We start from the raw sequence: 21,565 nt of genomic DNA, 5'->3' as shown, positions 1-21,565 counted from the left end.
TCAACCTTGAATATTAAACGAGCTTATTCACATGGAAGTTTTCAAAAAATTTGGCCAAAAGCCATCATTGTCTATTCTTCAAGTATCTACTTTAACTCAACTATCAACACAGTCGGTCCAAAAAGTTCTTGAATTAGAGAAATTTCATCCATGTAAAATTCAACTTCATCAGAAATTGAATAAACATGATTCAGGCCGACGAATTGAATGTTGCGACGTGCTGCAAGCTTTGGTTACCAAGTAGCCGTACTACTTTTAGAAGTACTACTAAACGTTTGCTTCAGTAATGAGGATACATGTTATTTGTTATATGGTACTCTCCTTAGGCACAATTGTGGAATCTGAGAGAAGGTAGGACTCAATACTCTCAAAAACTGGATGTTTGAACAGGGATACTCGGAGATGCTGTCATAGGACCTTTGTTCATTGACAGTAATTTAAATGGTCAAATCCACCGTAATCTTTTAGAAAATGCTACTGAACCATGGATAATTCATGAGCTAGAGAATCGGCGGTACGAAAATGGTAAATTGTAACTGAACGAAAATTTACTAAAACTCAGCAGCTCGGGGCTCCGTCACATTTTCTTTTACCCATTAGGCAATGGCTGGATAACAAAGACCCCGCAAGACAGCTTGGAAGGAGACGAGCGATAGAATGGCCCCCTAGGTCTCCCGGTATCGCACCCTTTGATTTCTTTTTGCGGAAAATCTGTAGTGTTCAGAACCTGACCAGAACCAATTGAAGAGTTAAAACAGAAAATGATTGCTGAGTGTCGTGCAATTTCCAGGAAAACTTTGGTCAATGTCCCTCAAGAATGTGAAAATCGTTGGTACGTTTGCTTGGAAAATATCGAACACCCATTATAAAAAAATATAAATATTGAACGGCAAATCCGCACTTTGATTTAGTTGCAATAAGGCTTTGAATTAATTATCAGTTCTATTACTTATTCTCGATTGAAAACCCTTTAGTTCTACGCCTAAGTGTCTTACTCATGGATCTTGCATTGTAGACATCATCAGACACGCTTGAGAGCGGAATTCAGGAAACTTTGGTATCATGGAAAAGCTTATTGAAAATGCTTTCCGACGATATGTCGCAACCATTCCCGTGATGTTTGGAAAAATGACTCGGGGTGCATTGGGTAGAGGATAGCGAGTTCGTTATAGCCTCAATTATCTTCCCCCGTCGTACCACGGTGAACGTGTGTTTTGGATTTTTCCATTACCGGCATAATTTGCAAGATTTCGGCATTTGCACTTTGAAAAAACCACTTTGTACGTACATAGAAATAAAACAATGGTTAAAAATAAGCACTCGCTGATTACGAGAGTGGCACCACGGGAGGTTTGTTATTGTGTGACTCGAGAGCTCTAAAATGCATATACCAAATTAGTCAATGTAAACAGAAATGACCCTATTTATTATGAAGCCATAAACAAGCAAAACTGCGATTTAAATCCAGCAAAATTTAAATATCAATTTCCCAAAACTAATTTGCAATCATATTACATAGGAAAATCGAACCACTCGACCGAATGTTATTTTCATATTCATTTTAAAATAAACACAAACCCACCACACTAACGTTATTCGTATAATAATCCGATAAAATTGTTGACACACAGATGATAAGGAAACCTCGTCATACGTAGATTACGCCAGTTTACCTTTGCTCTCGCTTAAAAATAAATTAGTAGCACTATTGCCAACACGTAACAGTCATGTTTCAGATCCCTGAATCGATTTTAAATAAACTAAAATGTTATCTTTGCGATGGATATTTGAACGCATCACCAGTAGTAGTGAAAGGGAACCACCAGATATGTGCAAAGTGCTTCAAGATATTGCCGCAAGAAGAAAAAGTGCAGTGCCAGAAACAGGTAGCCTTCGAAGCTATAGGGAGCTGCTTAAGGTTCCCTTGCAGATATCACAAAATGGGCTGCCAACACATCTCTACGTTTAACGAAGATAATGGACACGAACTTCAATGCCAAAAGAGATATTTCACTGTCCCGGACGTGGTAGCTGCCAATAGGAGTGTGTCAGAGTATGAATCACTATTCGACGCCTCCACGAGCAAAGTTTCTAGCGACGAGTTGGTGATGACCCAAAATCGCGTCAATAATACCCTAGAGGAGTCATTGCAGACTCAGGCGGGGTCTCGTCCGTTTCCCGCTTTGAACTCGCTCAATAACAATAATAATTCCTTACACTACGAGAACATTTACTCAACAATTCGATCCAAAGTCGGACTGCAATGCCTGAACTGCAACGGCGAGGTGGTCAAAGCTTCGAAAAATGTTTGCCTTTTCGGTCACGTGACTTGCACGAATTGCAAAAGTGACATGTGCGTGGCCTGCGTGAAGAACCTGGACGGACACTCGAGAACCGTATGCAAGAACGCCTCCAAAGGGTGCAAAGTGGTCCTCATGCAGGGCGACGTAGGATTTCACAGAGATAACTGCGAATTCAACGAAATTCACTGTCCTGTGGACAAATGTGCCAGGAAGTTCGTTTCGAATGAACTGGTAACGCACCTAAAAGAAGAACATTCCGCTCAAATTTTCCAGTCCGATGAATTTACCAAAAATGTTGGACAGAAAGACCAGAACATCGTCCTACTGTGTCACGAGGGAATTTTCAAATGCCTGTACTTCTATTACGTCAATTCGGTCGAAATTGTTGTTACATATTTGGGACCGTGTGTGAAAGCCTCGGAATTTTATTTTGAGGTCACAGCGGCAGTGAACCAAAAGGCAATTAAGAAGAAACTATTATGCACCAACTGGAACGAATACATGCTAGCTAAGGGTATAAACCTGGACAAAGAGGAATTAAAAATTAAACCAGATGATGCGTTAAAATTTCAACTACATCTCAAAATTTACCACGACATAAGAGGCAGGGAGGGTTGTGCTAACCCGCCAAAGTAGCACTCTCCATATTTGTTTAAAATTTTATTATTAATTGTTGAATGAAATTCACCTAAGATTTTCGTTTGCCTCCTCCTGCATACTATAGTTTCACTATTATGCACTACCACTAGCTAGTCATTTTTTGTATTATGAATTTTACTGTGATAGTTTACTGTGAGGGGTAGTTAGGAGATATATTTCCCAACGACATTAGGACATTTGAAACAAACCCGCAACGTACACAGAGTGTCAATTAGTAACATGCCACCGTTATAACTCCTTGAATGATTCGAATATGGGTTCCCTCCATTAACATGGGTTTAGAAATTTTCATTTATCTCCAAAACTATTAAAGTGACCTGAACTATTTCTGTTGTTTATGTCGAAATTCTGTACATACATTACTGCCTGGAATTTCCACAAGCAGCTTTAAAAAATGGTTATGTAAATCTATAGCGAATTTTCTTACCGGGGCCTCGCCTAAAAAGGGCCACTTCATCAAACGTTTTTTTTTTTTTTAATGCGCCTCTAGATGCTCAGATTCTGAATTAAAATTCTCTATTCGCTTTAGAAGCTCTTTTGTCCATTGCATTTTTTTCGCCTCTTTACTTGTGAGAACAGCGACAATGATGTTTTCGATCGGTTTTACACTCGAATTTTCGGTGGTCATTTTCAAATACAATTGGAACAAAATTGCGAGTGTTCACTATAAAAAATGGAAAAACCTTGAATGCAAATTGAGGGATTGGGCAATAAGTATTGCATAACGAAAAAAAAATCATAAATTGTGTCATGGACCCCAGAAAAACAATTACTTTTTACAGGATATCATAAAATTCGAGGCTAACCAGTGGAATCTCGGTAATCATAAGTGATACATGGTTTGTTCAATTGCACATGTTCCGCAATGGCCCATTTAACAAATGCCTTTTAGTTGAATTAAAATGAAAAGTATAAATCGTAATGAGTATTGCTTGCACGAGATTCCAACATAATATAAAAAAAAAAATTAATTTACTGTCAAATAAAACTTAATAAAACAAAATTAGAAATTCAACGCTCTGTATATTAATAGCAAAGCGTTTCTGGTACATAATTAATATGACAAATCTACCATATGACTACAAAAGACAGGCGACATTGAGTAACGCGTAGACGCGTTCATTGAAATTCGTGATGATGCGTTCACAAACGTCTGGCAGGATGCTGTTAATAACCTTTTCAACCTCGGCCTTCCACACGAGTCATATTGGTGGTTTACTGACATAAAATTTTGATTTAATAGATACCCACGAAAAAAATCGCATGGTATAAAATCGCATGATCTGGCAGGCCATTCTCGGTTACCACGCAAAGAGATTTTTTTTTTTTTAGTTTGGTAGAACGATTGTTTCGCAGGACATGTCGCACCCTCTTGCTGAAACCGGAAATCGGAATTTCCCATACGTTTCAAAATCAGGGAAAACTAGTCAGAAGCATGTTTTCGTAACGACCTCTGTTCGTAGTGACAACAGCTTCCAGGTCATCTGCAAAGAACGGCCTGATCACTCCTCTTGCCCCGAACCAACCCACATAGTCGTGCGAGGTGAACTCATCTGAGGCTTCGCATTGATATGCGGATACTCGTTGCCCCAAATACTACAATTCTGCTTATTAACGTATTCTGGGTGAAAGTCGTCCGCAAAAATAATTTGTTTGCGAAGGTCTCATCTTCCGCTTGTCGAACCATGACCCATCAAGCAAATCGATGTCTCTTCCCACAATCAGCAGCCTTAAACTATTGTGTTAGTTGAATCTTATAGATATGTATTTTCAGAACTTTGCAGAGGATTCCATGCAATGAAGATGGTGACAAATTCAATTGTTGAGATTGTTGATGAACTGATTTCCTAGGGCTTGCGGTCAAGACATGCTGTACCGTCCAAAGAGAACGCCGCCATGCTGTTTCTTAACGTTTGTCCCTGAAACCGTATTTTCAAATTGCCGTATCAATTTACGAACTGATGATTCATTTGGAACAACATTTTGCCTGAGTTTTGTGTGCAATTCACGAACTGTTGCCGTGGAGCTTTCATTGTTTTGGTAATAACTGTTTATCACTTAAATGCGTGGTTTAGTTGTCATCTGCTCCATGACGAAAAACTCTATCAGTCTAGTAATCAGAACGATGATTGATAGATAACGAAAATGATAAAACTGTGTCAACCGTTCGTAATGAAATAATGTAATTTCTCATACTTAAATGGCAGCTGATACTTCATATGTTCGTAGAAAAATAAATTAGGTTTTCATGAAAACGCGTGTTTTATTCAGTCGTAGAATTCGCTCATACTTTTCAGACACCCTTTATGTTACATTCAGAAATGAATAGTCGTTGCCAAATACATCTAATAGATGTGCAATCGCAAGAGAATCGTGGGTAGGAGTTTATCTTGGCGTACCAAGATCATTTGACAACATTTGTTCCAATAAGGGCATTGCAGAGTAAAAGGGTGGAGGAAGTTGTCTTTAAATTAACTCATATACTTTTGGCTTTGGTCAGCTCATGTACTTTCTATTCAAATAATGGTAAAGAGTTAGTTTAGGATAGGTCTCGGGTTTACACAGTTTATGACAAATAGGGCCTTTCATTCTTGGTATAGAGCAATCATCGTACCGCTCTATGTTTGATATTGAACCAAGAGAAGGACTAATCTCTTCCTATCTTCCGTTGAACGAAGTTGTTGCCAATCTAAATGATGATGAAAATGACCTCGAAGATATATTTCAATAAATGAATTCAGAAAATAGCGATTGCAGTGATTTGGATGAGGAGACCTGGTTTCGAATAGAGATCGTGACATTTAGTTAGCTAGAAAAACAGCGTATAAAGGTTTTAAAAAATAAGCTAAAAAAATGAAATTAACCTCCGATGCTCTTCGTTTTCCTGTAGAAAATGGCAACCGTGTCCTCATTCCGATCGCAGATACTGACGTGGCAAAAGCGGATTTTCGAAATCTTCTTGGGGCCGTCCTTGAATAGAACGAAGATCTCCACAAAATTTGAACGAAACATGGAACTTTGGAAAAATTATATTGCTTATATAAAAATATATCCATTTTTATTACACAATTTAAATAAAATTTTCTCAAAAACGAGAAAGAAACGCCTATTTCGGTGAGCATCATTCAAGAATAATTTTTCTACATTTGCTTTATGTTAAGATCACAATTTGCCCGTGTCAACGAGAAATTTTGACATTAAAAGGCATACCTGAACATAACATTTCTTTGAGGACTGCCACTGGACGACTTTCCATCAGAGGTGGACAAGGATTTGCATGTTGGATGTGCAAGACAATCAGCAACACTAACAGGCACCTCTGCGAAAGGAAATCAAAATTATACAATTCAAATTGCCCCAATGGTGAACCTTGTAGGAGCAAATAAAATTTCAATCTGTATATTGTATTTATACTACTTTTTCATTTTTGTACATGTTTTCTAGTTCCCGTTTATATATAGTATATATATTTTTTTAAATTTAACTGTGTAAACTTTTTGTTTTTGTTTAATTTTAAAGCTATAATATTTCATTATAGCTTTAAAATTAGCAGAATTTTGTTTTAAATGATTAAAAAAATGAAAAAAACTATACATTACTAAACGATCAAGTAAGGACGAGTTTTATGTACCAAAATCAAATTTAGTGAAAACTAGTCTTAAAAAAACGCGTTCCGTAAAAACTTGTGATTATTAACATTTCTTAGGTTAAAACTGGATTCGGCTAACCTTCATAGGAAATTCTAGTTTTAAATAAAAAAGTCTGGAATTATGTGCGACTGATAATGAAGTGTAGGATCCGTTTGTCAGATCGCTACAATATTTTATAAATATTGATCAATAAGTATAATTGTTGCCGTCTGACCAAATCGAGATGCAAATAGGAAGATGTACATTGTAAAGTAACTATAATTTAGGCTAAGTTAGGGGAATAAAGAGTGAGGTACCCTGATGATACGCCCATGTGTATGGTCACTGAGTTCATGTGGTTCGCAGCATTACTGGAATTTTCCCAGTAATTACCCTTGGTCGAGAGCCACATGAAGTAAGAGAAAGTCGAGCATCTCTTTGTTAGAACCAGGAAAGAGGGTCGAAGGACAGTCGACAACGGTTCTGACAAAGGATGGTTCATGATGTTCAGGTATGGCTGGCCACATGGCGGATCGGGAATCGGTCTCTGGTTAGGGTACGCCGCTGGTTTATTACCCCAGTATGTAGCATTTAAGGTATTGGAGAAAACGGGGATGCTCTCTTTTCTGGAGGTGACGATTCGGCGAGGTGCCGGGAGTGTCGCGAAGGTACGCAAGCATCCTCTTAGTTAAGTTAGTAAGTAAGCCCCTAATTGTAACAACCCAGGAATAAAACCCTGGATAACTGAGAAAAAAAAAGCCTACAGAAGTAAAACTAGTTTTTCCTGATTAGAACCAGTTTTGATTAAAAACAGGTTTGAAAAGTAACATATTTATTATTTATTGTTGACTTAAGTCAAATTAGCTCATTTTTAAACATATTCGGTTATTAGTGAAAACAGAAATTGGTCACGTAGGTATTTAACCAGTCGAACATGAAAATCTGTTCAGTTGGAATGTAAATTCATTAAACTTACTTGTTATTCCAAGGAGAACAAAAATAATCAATAGGACGCGATTGCCCCTAGAAAGTTTATCCCCCCCTACGTAGCTCTTCTTAATATTTAATTGAATCTATAATAGATAAATAAACTCGGTCCGTGTCCTCCAATCGACTTTTCCCCAGGGAGTGAGTTTTCCGTGAAATTGGATACATTGCGATTGTGGTCGAAATTTATTTGATTGGTAAGTACGCTTACATTTATTCGCACTTATCACTAGAAAATGGGATATTTTTCTTCATTTCATTTCGCAAAAAATTATCCTCTGTATTATTCGCTAAGTTAAACAAACGCAAAGCAACGAAATGTCAGGATTGGATAATCCAAATTCCCAATGAGGGACACATGCCATTTTCTCTACAATCTAAAAATTTAAATTCTTTAGTACCTTCTACGTGATGTTATCATGCTTTGTCATTTCTAAATCGTGGAGTATCCATGAATATTCCGATAATTGTTCTAACAACCATAAAAATAATTAGTTAAATTGAAAAATTATATTTCCCGCATCAGAAAACATTAAGAAATTACCAATATTTTGAGAATTAATATCAAAAAGATATTAGGGATGCATAAGGGTTGGCGATCAATTTGCGATCGGACCAATTTTTCAAAATAAAAAAAAATATATCAAAATAACTTCAATTTAAGCAAAAAACTCGTCACGTCTTCACAAATCTGTCCGTTAGGACAAATGTCAATTGTACAGTCCTCGTCAAAGTACGCAGTCAAGCAAGACATCTGCTACTTTCACTAAAACCCCTGTATCTTGTCATATGTTTAAATGCTTCGTAGAGTTTATTTGTAGATTCGTGAAAAAATCAATTACGGGGATGTACACATATAAGGCTAGCGAAGATAAACTTTAAAATTAGTGACAACCCTATAGGGTGTCCCAAAAAAGCGTAGCGCTATAAAGTTAATAATTGTTTAAACAGCACCACCTGAATTTTTTTCACGTGATAGAATCTCCTCTTGAGCCTGTGTTAGTTCCTAGATTTTTTCGTACTCAAAAACGCATACAGGGTGTCCATAATAACAACTTAAAGTTTCATTTTTCGACTTCAATTTTCTTGATTTTTTTAAATAACATGGTGGGTTTTTATGGCGAAGCCCGAAAGAAAATTCAACTCTCGTCATTTTTGTATAAAATGTCACATTTACCATAAAGTTAATGGAATTATTACGCATATCAAAGAACCTGCATTCATACGCAGGTGCCTGAGCGTTCAGCGCGCATTGCCATGGTTTCTATGTTGTATTTTTTTAAATTTCACGGTTTTATGTTTTTTCAAAATATATGATACTTATTTTAAAATTGGTCATCAAACTCAGGTATACTTAACAAGAATTTATCAGTATGATTTAAGTAATTGGTCTATGTGATGGAAAGTGTTCATTAGCATATAGGGTTTACACACAATGATTTCCTAATAGAGAGCGTCCTTATGTAAGGAGCATGGGCAGTCTAAAAATACGTTTTGAACGGACAAGAACTGGTCACTCTGAGGAGCAAAGTCGAAAGAAGAAGGTCTTACTAGGAAAAAAATGAACTGGACATCACTTTATCAGTAGTGAAAATCCCAAACATTGACATGAGAGCTATTACTCAGGAGCAGCAAGTAAAAAAATCTTCTATTTGCAAAATGTCTAAAAGCAACTAAGTTCTGTCCGTATCATTTCCAATTACACCAAGAACTATCTGATGCTGATTTTCTTGCTAAAATTAATTTTTGCCTGTGGATGTAATAACGAAACAACAAGAACGACTTCTTAATATTCTCTTTACTGATGAGTGCACCTTTCATCAGAACGGATCTGTTAATAGTCCCAACTTTCATTATTATGGGACAGAAAACCCCCGGGCCATTCGAATCAACTGTTTTCAACAGAACTGAAGTTTAAACGTTTGAACAGGAATAGTTGACAATTCTGTTGTTGGACCATACTTTTTGAAGAACGAGGGACTGGAGAAACTTTCCTAAATTTTTTGAATCAAGATCTTCCGCAGCTATTAAAATTCATTTCGGAAAACATAAAATATCAAATGTTGTTTCAAATAGATGGAGCTCCGCCTCATTTTATGTTACGTGGACGAGAACACCTCTCAATGAATTTTCCTGAAAAACTCGTTGGTAGTCGAAGTTTGTAACAACAATTCAGATTTAGAATATTAGTAATGATATTATTAAATGTTAGTCAGTCCACTGACGTGGCCAGCAAGAAGTTCCGATTTAACTCCTTTGGACTACTTCTTTTGAAGGAAAATAAAATCAAATATCTACAGAACACTGGCGACAACGAGAGATGAAACTAAAGATTCGAAAATCACTTGAGAGCATTACTGCAAAAATGCTTTCGAATTAATAATAATTAATTAAAACTCTTCTAATAATAATTGAAGAAGGACATTCTTCTTAAGATTTGCAGCGTGTATGTAAAATCATAGGAGACATTTTAAGCACCCATTGCCCTAATTAAAATTGCAAAAATTAATAATTTTATTTTTAATTCTATTTTCAATTGTGTTTTTTATCATTTCTTTTCATAATTAACATTTACTATCCGTTTAAAACGTTCTTGAGAAAAAAAAAACAATATTTTTATTATCCTTGTTATTTGGCATTTAATTAATAAGCTTATCTGTTGAGAGAGATAAAGTAAATAATAAGCTGTGGTAAAAGCTTAGAAAAGTAATTTAAATTCTACAAAATTCACTTAAGGACGTTGTTACACGTCAGTCCAAAACGTACACTAAATTCGAGTTATTTTTACGATTCTAGCTGGCAAACCGTATTTCTCATATATCACGGCTAAATGCTTGTAGCTCTAAAGAAATTAAAACCTTCTTACAAACAATAAAAAATGTTGTGTAAATGTTTTTTCACAATGAATTTCTTCTTTCTGGCATTTACTATTTTAAATCCATATCACTCGAGAACGAGGCCTTATTTCGAAGTCGACAAAAAGCAACTTTTTCATTTAGAAAATCATACTTTTTCAATTCGTGTAATCAAAATATAAGAAAAGTGACAAGCAAAAAAGTTAAGGCCCAAAATACCCTAAGCCGGCCCTGTTTAACACACATCTAAAAAATATTTTTAAATTTCGTTTGAAGTTTCTAATTTATCATAAAAACCTGAGTTCACAGTCAAAATTTCATGACTTTATCTCAAACCGTTTCGAGTATATCGAAACCATCTTTAGGGTCCACTTTTTAAAAGGGTCTAGCTCCCTTAGGGTCCACTTGCAGACCTACGTTTATATGAGGTTTTCTACCTATTTTTTGTCGCACAGTCACCCCCTGAAATATTTACCTCTAATTTCCGGACACCCTGTATAGTTTAATATATTATTCAAAACTAAGATGGAAAAGTGTGCAAAGCCTGTTTCCTCTCTCTCTCTCTCTCTTTCTGCGACACATAAGAAGCTGCATAACAAAACTGATTTCCGGACCTCAAACCCATAAGCAGCTTCAGATACTAAAAACATAAAACAATTCTGAAGAAATATTTTGCATCATTTAGTTCCCACTTTCGGTCCGATTTCAGAACATCCAGATGAATTTCACAAATCGGCAATTAGTCGATAGAATGATGGACAAACAGTTTTGCAATTGAAAATCCGGAGAAACAATTATGCCAACTTCCATTTAATTCCATTTGAAAGGTAACGTGTCATTCAACGCAAATCTCAATAATTGCATATGACCGTTGATTGCTGAATTCAACAAATATGTACCGTCCCATCAGCTCAAAAATATCACGTTGAAGATGGATCACTTCTTCGCTCTTACATATCATCTATTAGATGAAACCACAGCATTTTGTTGATTCTTGCGATAAATAGCTGAAAATACCTGTTTCTGCAATTGTTGCAAAAATGACGTGTTGTTTCAGCCACTATTATTTAAAAATTATCATGTCGAGCCCGGTGAAAGACTTCTATAAGAACAAAAATGTGCTCCTCACCGGTGGTACTGGCTATTTGGGCAAAATGATGATAGAAAAACTCCTTAGGACTACTGAGGTGAAAAATATATATATTGTGGTACGTCCAAAACAGGATATAGATGTTGAGAAACGGGTAATCAAAATATTTCAGGAACCTGTAAGTACCAAATATCAGAATGTGATTCGCGATCACGTTGCGTTTATGAATGAGTTTCAGATATTTGCTGATATTTCTGAGGATGTATTTTTGGAAAAAGTTCATCCCATAGAAGGGGACTTAAAAATGAAACTCTTAGGGATTTCGAGCGAAAAAATGTCACACCTTAGGGCTCAAGTAAACACCTACTAACCGCTATATAGCTCAATTTTATTTATTTCACTTTTAGGTCAATATTGTGTTTCATTGTGGGGCCTCCTTAAACATGGACGCTAACTTAGCAGACGCGGTATCGACTAACGTGAACGGGACTGCAGAAATTTTAGAAATCATCAAAGGCGCCCAATCTCTTGAAGCTTTCATCCTTGTTTCCACTGCATATTCAAATTGCTTAAACGAAATAATCGAGGAAGTATTTTATGATCCACCCATCGACCCCAATTTACTCCTCCGAATCACCAAAGAAATGAAAGCTGAGCATCTGAATAACATCAGTAAGGGGTAAGTTCTAAATCTGTGTTTTAAGCAGCTGAAGTAGTCCATTAACAATATCTTGCACGTATCGCATAGTTCCATGTTATAATATAAATAATGGAGAATCGTTTGACGTAAATGTTGGCTAATTTGGATACTGGAATGGAATTCAAAAGAAACGTTTCAGACTATTTTGTCTCGGGCAAAATTTGTTGTTGGCACCACCAATCCAAAGGTATTTGCTTTGATCTATGAATTACTCGGTTTGGTGGTTTTCTGTGCAAATTTCACATTTGATCAATGTCTGGACAGCGATGTAAGATGATAAATGCAATTGTCAACTATACTCAGTGACATCAGAAGTGTTACACCCAGTAGGAATAATTTTTTCTGATTAATGTTGTGACTACAAGACAACTATATAGAAATCGGGCTATGGTACCATGCTCAACATTTTATCTTTATCAACTTTTGCAAAAAAAGAGTTTCACTTATTAATTTTTTTGTGAAGACAACGGTTCATGCGACCTGCGCGGTACAGATATTTTTAGTTTACATGGTTTTGGTTACTTATGCAAAATGCCCATGGTCCGAACAGATCAACAATACCACCATCTTAGCGATTTTGACAGGGGCAGAATTGTTGCCCATCAAGCTGTTAGTTTGTCTTAACTCGAAATTGCTCGCCGTGTTAACTCCACTGCAATGACGGTAGTGGGTGTGTGTCGAGTGTGGGCAGAAGAAGGCAGAGGAACCCGTAGAATACCAACTGGCCAACCGAGACGTACCACAGAGCGTGAAGATCGACGCTTCAGACAACTAGCTCTGGAGACCGCTTTGCTACTACACCCCAACTTGGTAACCAATGGTTTAGAGAAGACCTGTCGGTATGCGAACTCTATATCGTCGCATTCGGGCCTTTGGACCTTTGTCATACCCTCTTCGATTAGTGCTACCTTTATCAGCAGAATTGGGAGGCAGAATGGCATAATGTCGTATTCAGCGACGGACCGCGATTCTGTTTAGGCATGCATGGTGGCCGTATAAGGATAAGACGCCGTCGTGGAGAGCGTCATGATGCTGAATACTCTGTTGAGAGGCATGTACACAGGACTTTTGGAGTAATGGTTTGAGAGATTATTGTCTATGGCAGTCGATCAATTTCTGTGTTTATTCAAGGCAGTTTGACCGCTGCGCGTTTTGTAGATAACTTCCTACAACCCACTTTCCTGCCTTATCTAAATGGTCGTTCACACGTCTTTTCTCAGTAAGACAACGCACGTCCCCATATTCCTCATCGGACTATGGACTTTCTCCAAGAAGCTGACGTTAATGTTTTGCCGTGGCCATCCCGTTCGCCGGATTTAAATCCCATCGAACATATGTGGGATATGATAGGAAGAAGACTATCCGCTTTGCCCCATTCTCCACAGACTCTGGCACAGCTAGTTCACAAAGTTCTAGTTGTCTTGAGCGAGGTGCAGCAAGCAGACATCGATCATCTAATTTTGTCGATGCCAAGGCGTGTACAGGAATGTACTCATCTATGAGATCGCCCAGCACATTATTAATTTTTTTTCGGGTTATATGTTAATAATATTTATTGCAAAGTTTATCGTTTCATTCTGGATGTGGGACTATCCCATTGCCGAAAGCTGAATTTCAGAAAATCATTCCTACTGGGTGTGACAATTCTAGTGTCACTGAGCATATTAATCCACTTTTACTCCATTATCAACGCTTTGATAACTGTTATGACTCTTTGATTCGATTAAAGTTTCTACGTTATATATCTCCATCCACGAGCCTCAATAGTTCATTAATGAAGATAATTACACATTAAAATAAATATTTTGAGGTGAATAATTCATTTTGAATGGAATTTGCGCCTACAAATTGCACTAACTAATAACTGGGATAGCTTCCCCTAAGAAGGTGTAACGTCGCCCTTAGTCTTAATTACTAGGTCTTCTAAATATTCGGGAACAATTTTCTTACGTAGTTTCGGTATAGAGCTTTATTAATATTTTCTAAATAGCTTTTTGTGTAATGCCAAACATTTTCAATAATATTCAGACCGGGATTGCTGGAGGGCCGAGACAAAACACGTAAATTGTGTTCTGCAAACTACTGGCTAACACTTTTTGCCCAAAGTGAAAGTATAGTTCTTGTCTGTGTTGAACGGTTGCAGGCTTTGTAATAAATGTTTCATTTCGTGTGAGAACAACACCTCAGGCACAATTAGAATTGATGAAATTTGACACTGTTCTCAGTCGAAACTAACTGAGAATAATATTCACCCTTTACTAAGACCTCAGACGAAAACCATTTGCAAATGGTTCGGTGTAAAATCTGTCATCCTCTTCAGAACCTAAGAAAAAATTGTTATAGTTCTTTTAAGATGGAACATAAGAGAACTGGATATGGATTGAGAGTTTTACACATACATGTGAAAAAATCCGAAAGCTCTTCATTTCAATTGCCGAGGACAGTTTTTGATAGAAGAAGTTATGTTGTCATTTTAAAAAGTCAACTTCGGTTAAGTAACTAGTGAGGTAACAGCACCTCTCATCCTTAAAGCTTTACAGTCTATATTGGTAATTACTCTAAGCGTTAATTATAAATTTAGTTTCTTTGCAGTTGCCCGTAGTTAATCTCTTGTTTAAGCATAAATTAATAATTGTCATCCATGCTTACCGAACAAGAAACTTCACATCGTTTCATGTTAAATCAAATATTCATAGAGGACCGAAAATTCCTAATAAATTCGTTTAAACATGAAGGAAATATTTTTCATGCAAATGCTGGGACGTATTAAAAATATTTTCGTTGTACCAAACATGCGTACAGGGTTACCCATGTTGCATAATAGATAAATGTACTTTTTCATTTTTTTCTTATGCACCTTATGTGTATTATAACGTTTTTGAGTTCTTTAAGAAACACCGAACATATTTCATGCAATATACCCATGACCAAATTCAGCAGTTTTCGAAAAAAAAATGCAAAAAATAGAAGTAACGATAAAAATATTAATACCTACAAAACAACAATATACTATAATCTATAGTATAATGCTGCTATAACTTAATGTATTAAATGTTCGTGCTGTGCAGCTTTGAATTCCCGATAGTGGGTAAGCCGCAAGTCAAATTCCTCAAGAAGTTTTCGTATTATTTGACGAAGTATTTGTTCAGCTTCTTGAGTAAAATGTTTCAGATAACACCATAAAAAAGTTTATAGGGGTGAGGTCAGGCGGTCTAGCAAACCACTCTAATTGCAAATATTCTAATCACTGCTGATTTTAGATATCGATATGTTATAATACATGAAGTGTATTCGCGATTTCTCAAAGAACTCAAAATCTTCACAATACCCATGGGGTTCCATAGGAAAAAAAATGAAAAAGGACATTAATCTACCACATGGGTAATTCTGGATACATGTCCGTTACGTCTAAAATGCACAACTAAACACAATATTTCGCATGTTGCAGTGTATTTTGTTCGGATTGTTGAAATTCACAAAACGAACTGATATTAATTATTCAATTAATAACAATGTCGGTTAAAACGTTATTTATAAATTATTAGTTATTAAGATTAGTGGATCTAAATATCAAGAATCCTTAATCACTATAAATTAGTGTATCTTAAAATATTAGTGAAATGTGATAATATGTTGATCGGTCGCGATTTGTATGTCGTGAATGTTTGTCAAGAAGTCTGGTTCTTCCCGTGTGAATTTTGGCAAGTTTCAGGTCAGAAAAAGAGGGGGAGGGACCAATTCTTGGTACCGCAATCTGGTGCTCGTCATTCTAAAACACATGGGGTAGGCACCTGCGTTTTTAGCATAATTGCAAGGCTGACTGAATCAATCAATCGCAGATCTTCCTGGAGTTATCTGATGGTAGACAAAACGTACCCTTAAGGGTCTGACAAAAAACAGTCCTACTCACAAATTTCTGCCTAAAAGCCATTAACGGATGAGCATTTAATGCAGCGTGTTTATGAAAAATATTTCATATTTAATTTTTAACGCATTTGTGCGGGACTTTAGATCTTCTAGCATAATTTTTTGAATTTTAGACTTCTTCGATAATGATTTCTTAGTAAAATTGCAAGCGTCATGTCATCTAATGGCGTGTCGCATGAACTTCTCTTTATTTTTAATGTAACTTTATAAAATATAATTAATGTAATTGTGAAATTTTATTTAATTTCTGTAATTTTATGTATAATGTTTTTTGCTTGTTCATTTTTATTTTGTGATTTTCGTTGTTAGTGCTCAACAAAGGGTATTTTATGTTCTAAATTTTTTTCTAATACTTAATTTATTTCCTAATCGTTTGACTCTGTACAGAGTGTACTTGCCAGGTATGGTACACAAAGATTTGCAAAAAAAATGTTTTTTTTGTTCACCGCATCCAATTCTTGGTCAATGTATAGACATTTGGCAATTTCTTTCTTACCGCGATTGAATAGTCGGACTTATAATCCAAGTAACTCACTGCGTGAGATAGTTTCCGAAACAGTTGATTTTTTATCAAAAATTTATACATTTAAGGTATGCTTCTCATATGAAAATTAATCTCCGAATAAGTAATTGTTAGGGCTCGTATACCGTTACTATTCAACAACAGTTTCCCTTATATTCTAAAGATATTTCGATTCCTGAATAATTCGCAAACTTCCCCAATAGTTTGTCCATATATAGATTATCTTAAAATGTAGCACGATTATCATGAAATTCTTACAACAATCAATTACATTTATATTTTACATGTGTTCTAGCTGTTTATGACTGCACATTAGGGAATGCCAGTTTCGAGCTGCAAAGAAATAAAAGTAGTACTTCCAACTTTAACGACGGATAGAGTTCAATATTTTGAGATACATTAGATCCACCGGAAAGTTGTGTCCAATAATTTCATTTCAAGTTTAAACATGTATGCGCATACTCTTTTGAGTCATATATGGCTGTGCTTCTTTAAAACTGCATGTACATACATGTTTCCTGCGAAATGAACTACAGTAAATATATCTCATGTCAATATTAAGCTAGTTGCGATCGCTAAATCATGGGTACTAATAAAGTTCATTTGAGGCACTGTATGTTGTACGAATTCCAACGGAGTAGAAATTCTACCGACGCATGTCGAAATTTAGTGAAAGTTTTTGGAGGAGATGCTGCTTAAGAAAGAACATTTAGGAGATGATTCGAAAAATTTAAAGCAGGTGATTTCGATCTTAATGATAAGGCACGCTCTGGGCGGCCATCTCTTATTGATGATGATATTGTAATAACCAATGATACGCCAAGATCTAATAACATCGGAGATAGCGGAGAAACTTATCTCAGCTCAACAATCCATTTCGGACCACATTCTGGAAACTAAGATTGGTCTATAAATATTCCAGATGGATGCCTCATGAGTTAAGTGAAAAAAATTTGCATAACCGCATCGTCATATGCACATTTCTGCTTGCTCGGAACAAAAATGAACCTTCCTTGGACCGTATGATTACTGGCGATGAAAAGTGGATTAAGTATGGAAACATTGTAAGGAAAAAAGCGTACTGTAATCCCGGACAACTTACACTGTCCACTCCTAAACCTGGATTGAGCCTAAAAAGGAGAATGCTGTGTATATGGTGGGACATTCAAGGGCCAATACGTTAGGAGCTTTTGAAACCCAACGAAAAGCTCAATTCGGAGAAATACTGTTGGCAAATGGATGAGTTAAAGAAAGCACTCCAAGAAAAGATGGATGATGGAGATGTTCAACAGGAAACAAATTATATTGCACCACCAGTCCACATGCAGCTTTTAATGACTCGCCAGAAAATCGCAGAGCTAGGCTGGGAATTCTCTCGCATCCACCACACTCCCCAGACCTTGCACTCTCTGATTTTCAATTGGTTCTCTCGTTGCAAAGTTTTTTGGAGAGAACAAAGTTCAAAAATGAAAAAGATGTCAAAACAGCACTTCTTGAGTTTTTCGTCTCCGAAAACAGGGCGTTCTTCAAAAATGCGATTTACAAATTGCCATCACTCTGGCAAGGAGTCACGAGTAATAATGGAAATTATATCGTACAGTAAATATTGTTAGATGGATGAAAAACTGCATTATTTTCTTATTCTTGATAAACAAACGAAACTTTCCTGTAGACCTAATAGTTCTGTATTGAGCTTGTCTTAGCATATGGCTTAATGACTCTGGACTAAAACACCTTTCTTCTTCAGGATTGTTGACAAATTTACAGAGGGACGATTTTCTGATAAATTTTCTAAATCTTAATAGCCTTTTAAATGAGCTTGTTCTTGCTTATTACCACCATTCAGTATCTCCTCAATCCTCGATATGTCAAGATTCTTAGAATCGATTATTTGTATATGCCACACAGGCGGATCTACTGTAAGAAGTATCATCGTCAGCCATTGTTTATGTTGCGTTTTCCACCTACGGGCTATTCGAGTACCATACTGTGGAATGCCCTTGCCCTATCTATGTCTATGATTGTATTTCTATATCTATAGTGATAGAAAGATGATATTTTTATTTCTGAGATCACTTTGAAGTTACTCGAAGACTAAGATGCAGCCAACCACTTTGGCTTCGTTTATAGCCTAAATTCACCATTCTTGATGCCGCTTGATTGCAAGTCGCTTAACATAGTACCTTTATGCGTTTCGCACCCAACCATTTACATGTAATGATGTGGCTCTAATTATTCTCACACTTGACCCCATTGACCCTGGCATTTATAAACTTCCGTCCTTTTTTCTCGATTATACCTCTACCTTGGTGAGTATTTAATATCTATAAACTGGTTACTTCCAATACCAGACGTTGATTTCAAAGTACTTTTTTTATTATTAACAGACTGCTTTCCTTCACTTACGGCGACATATTCAATTAATATACGGGGCGTTTGATTCACCGATAGACACCTGAAAGAAGGTGATGGATAAGGTAATTTTGAGCGCATTTAACCACATATACTATTGTACAAAGTGTTACGCATTTCGAGGTATCGTAATTTTTCCGAATTTTATCAAACTCGCTGCTCACTTCCATATAAATTAAAATAAAAATTTAGTAGAATATTTGATCTGACTCTATCTTCTTTCGTATAAACTTGCATATATATTTTATCGAACTTAAACATTCAATGTGATCTACATGTGAAAAAAATCATTTTTGGCTCTTTCAAATTCCAAAAATTAATTGCTCGAACATCAAACCTCGACGTTGTAAGGGAAAAAATAAAGACGTAAATGGAAGGGTCATTAAAATATTTTTAAAAACTTCTTTGACCATTGCTCTTTCCAATAATGAAGGCAGACTTAACTTTGTATAATATATTTAATCAAAAAAAGAAAAAAATTGCAAAAAAATTCAAATGACGTTTTAAAAAATTTAATAAAAAATTTATTAGTTATTATTTATGCATTAATTGTACTATTTATTTATGATTAACTTTCATGCTCGAAATGAGAATTACCGTTCCTGATACGTCGGCACCTTCGTCGCAGCCTTGTGGCGGTCAGTCTAAGCTTAATTTCAAGCCTTCATTACTTCTGCTGCCGCAGTAACTTTTTGCACGAGATGGTCTCGATCATGAATTTCCTTATGGTATACCAGTTCCTACGTTCATCCGCAGATATGATAGTCGACTGGGGTCAGATCTAAAGCTCCGGTAGACCACAATATCGATCCATTTCGCCCTATTCATCTTTCAGGAAATTTATTATTTATAAACTCCCTTATTGTTCTTCGATAATGGGCGGGACATTTATCGTTTTGAAATACGATTTGTGCTCTGACATCTAAAGACACTTCGCCCAAAATATCTGGTAAATTATTTTTTAATGATTTTATATAATTTCCTCCATTTAAATTATCTGGAAAAAAATCAAAAGCTATTTTACCAGCCCATACGTTTACGCTAAATTTATGTTAAAACGAAGCTCCTGTTTTCATATGCGGATTTTCTTCAGCCCAATGATGCAATTTTGTCGATTCATCTTACACACCGACATGGAAGATGGAAGATTTCTTCCCAGGATTTTATAGATTGACGAATTCAATTTCTTCCATGATGGTATTACCAACTTTCATGAGGTGCATTATTGGGACTGAAGAAAATCTACATATGAAAAAAGAAGCTTCGGTTCAATATAAATATAGTGTACGTATATGGACTAATATCATCGAAAGGCTTTTGATTGGCCCATAGTTCTTGCCAGAAAATGAAATGGTGAAAATTATTTACAATTTTTTACAAATAATTTACCAAATATTTTATGCGAAGTGTCTTTAGATGTAAGAGCGAAAATTGTATTTCAAAACTATTTATGTTCCGCCCATTTCATCGGAGAATGATAAGGAAGTTTTTAAATAATCAATTTCCTGAAAGATGGATAGCGCGAAATGAACCGGTATTATAGCCTGCTAGATCTCCGGATCTGACCCCAGTCGACTATCATATCGGGGGACGAATGAAGGAACTGGTATATAATGAGGAAATTCATGATCGATACCATCTCATCCAAAAAATTAATGAGGCAGCACAAGTAGTAAAGGCTGAAATGACGATAGGAGTAAGCACCACAGAGATGCGACAAAAATGCCGACGTTGTATCAGAAATGGTGGTTCACGTTTCGAGCATGAAAATTAATGGTAAGTAAATAGTACATTGAATCCATAAATAATAATTACTTATAAATTTTTTATTCAATTTGTTAAATTTCCATATGAGTTTTTTCTGTACATTTTTTTTGTTTAAATATTTTATGCAGCATTAAGTGTGCGTTTGTCTATACATCATGGGAAGCACAATGATCAAAACAGTTTTTAATGATATTCAAACGACTCCTTCATTTGCATCTTTCTTTTTATTCGCTTAAAAATTCGACGTTTGATTCTCAAGAAATTAATTTTTTGAATTTCAAAGTTCCACAATTTCTTTCTATATATAGATCCCATTACATATTTGATTGTGATAAAAAAAAATGTATCCGAGTTTACACAAAAAAGGATTAAGTCACATGAAATATTCAACTAAACTTTTATTGTACCTTATATGGAAATAAGCAGCGAATTTAGTCAAATTCGGAAAAATGGCCATATCTGGAAATGCTTAATACTTTGTATGATAGTATGTATGGTCAAATACGTTCAAAATCACCTTATCTACTACCCTATATGCTATAGACATTTCAGCTGAACACGTTGACTGCCACGCCATTTTTCCAAAATTTGCTCAAAAACAAGATTCCATTAAATTACCTAACATTACTAAAACATACCATAATTACTAGATAAAAATGAGATTATTAGTTTCTGGAAATTTAGCTAAAAATGTCGTTATTGTCAGTATTTT

The 21,565-nt window shown here is 35.8% G+C and overlaps 1 protein-coding gene across 1 annotated transcript in view; it reads left to right on the top strand.

Moving 5' to 3' along the window:
* The first annotated feature begins 7,695 nt into the window (after window positions 1-7,695).
* Window positions 7,696-21,565, top strand: part of LOC136346949 (fatty acyl-CoA reductase wat-like) — a 38,781-nt gene continuing 24,911 nt past the window's right edge. The window contains exons 1-4 of the mRNA XM_066296528.1: window positions 7,696-7,776; window positions 11,492-11,702; window positions 11,763-11,879; window positions 11,932-12,203. Of these exons, the coding sequence (XP_066152625.1) occupies window positions 11,514-11,702; window positions 11,763-11,879; window positions 11,932-12,203 (578 nt within the window). The 5' untranslated portion in view covers window positions 7,696-7,776; window positions 11,492-11,513. The remainder of the gene's footprint in view (window positions 7,777-11,491; window positions 11,703-11,762; window positions 11,880-11,931; window positions 12,204-21,565) is intronic.

The sequence above is a fragment of the Euwallacea fornicatus genome, chromosome 25, assembly GCF_040115645.1.
Source record: "Euwallacea fornicatus isolate EFF26 chromosome 25, ASM4011564v1, whole genome shotgun sequence".
Taxonomy (NCBI): Eukaryota; Metazoa; Arthropoda; class Insecta; order Coleoptera; family Curculionidae; genus Euwallacea; species Euwallacea fornicatus.
This window is presented reverse-complemented; position numbering and strand designations above follow the sequence as displayed.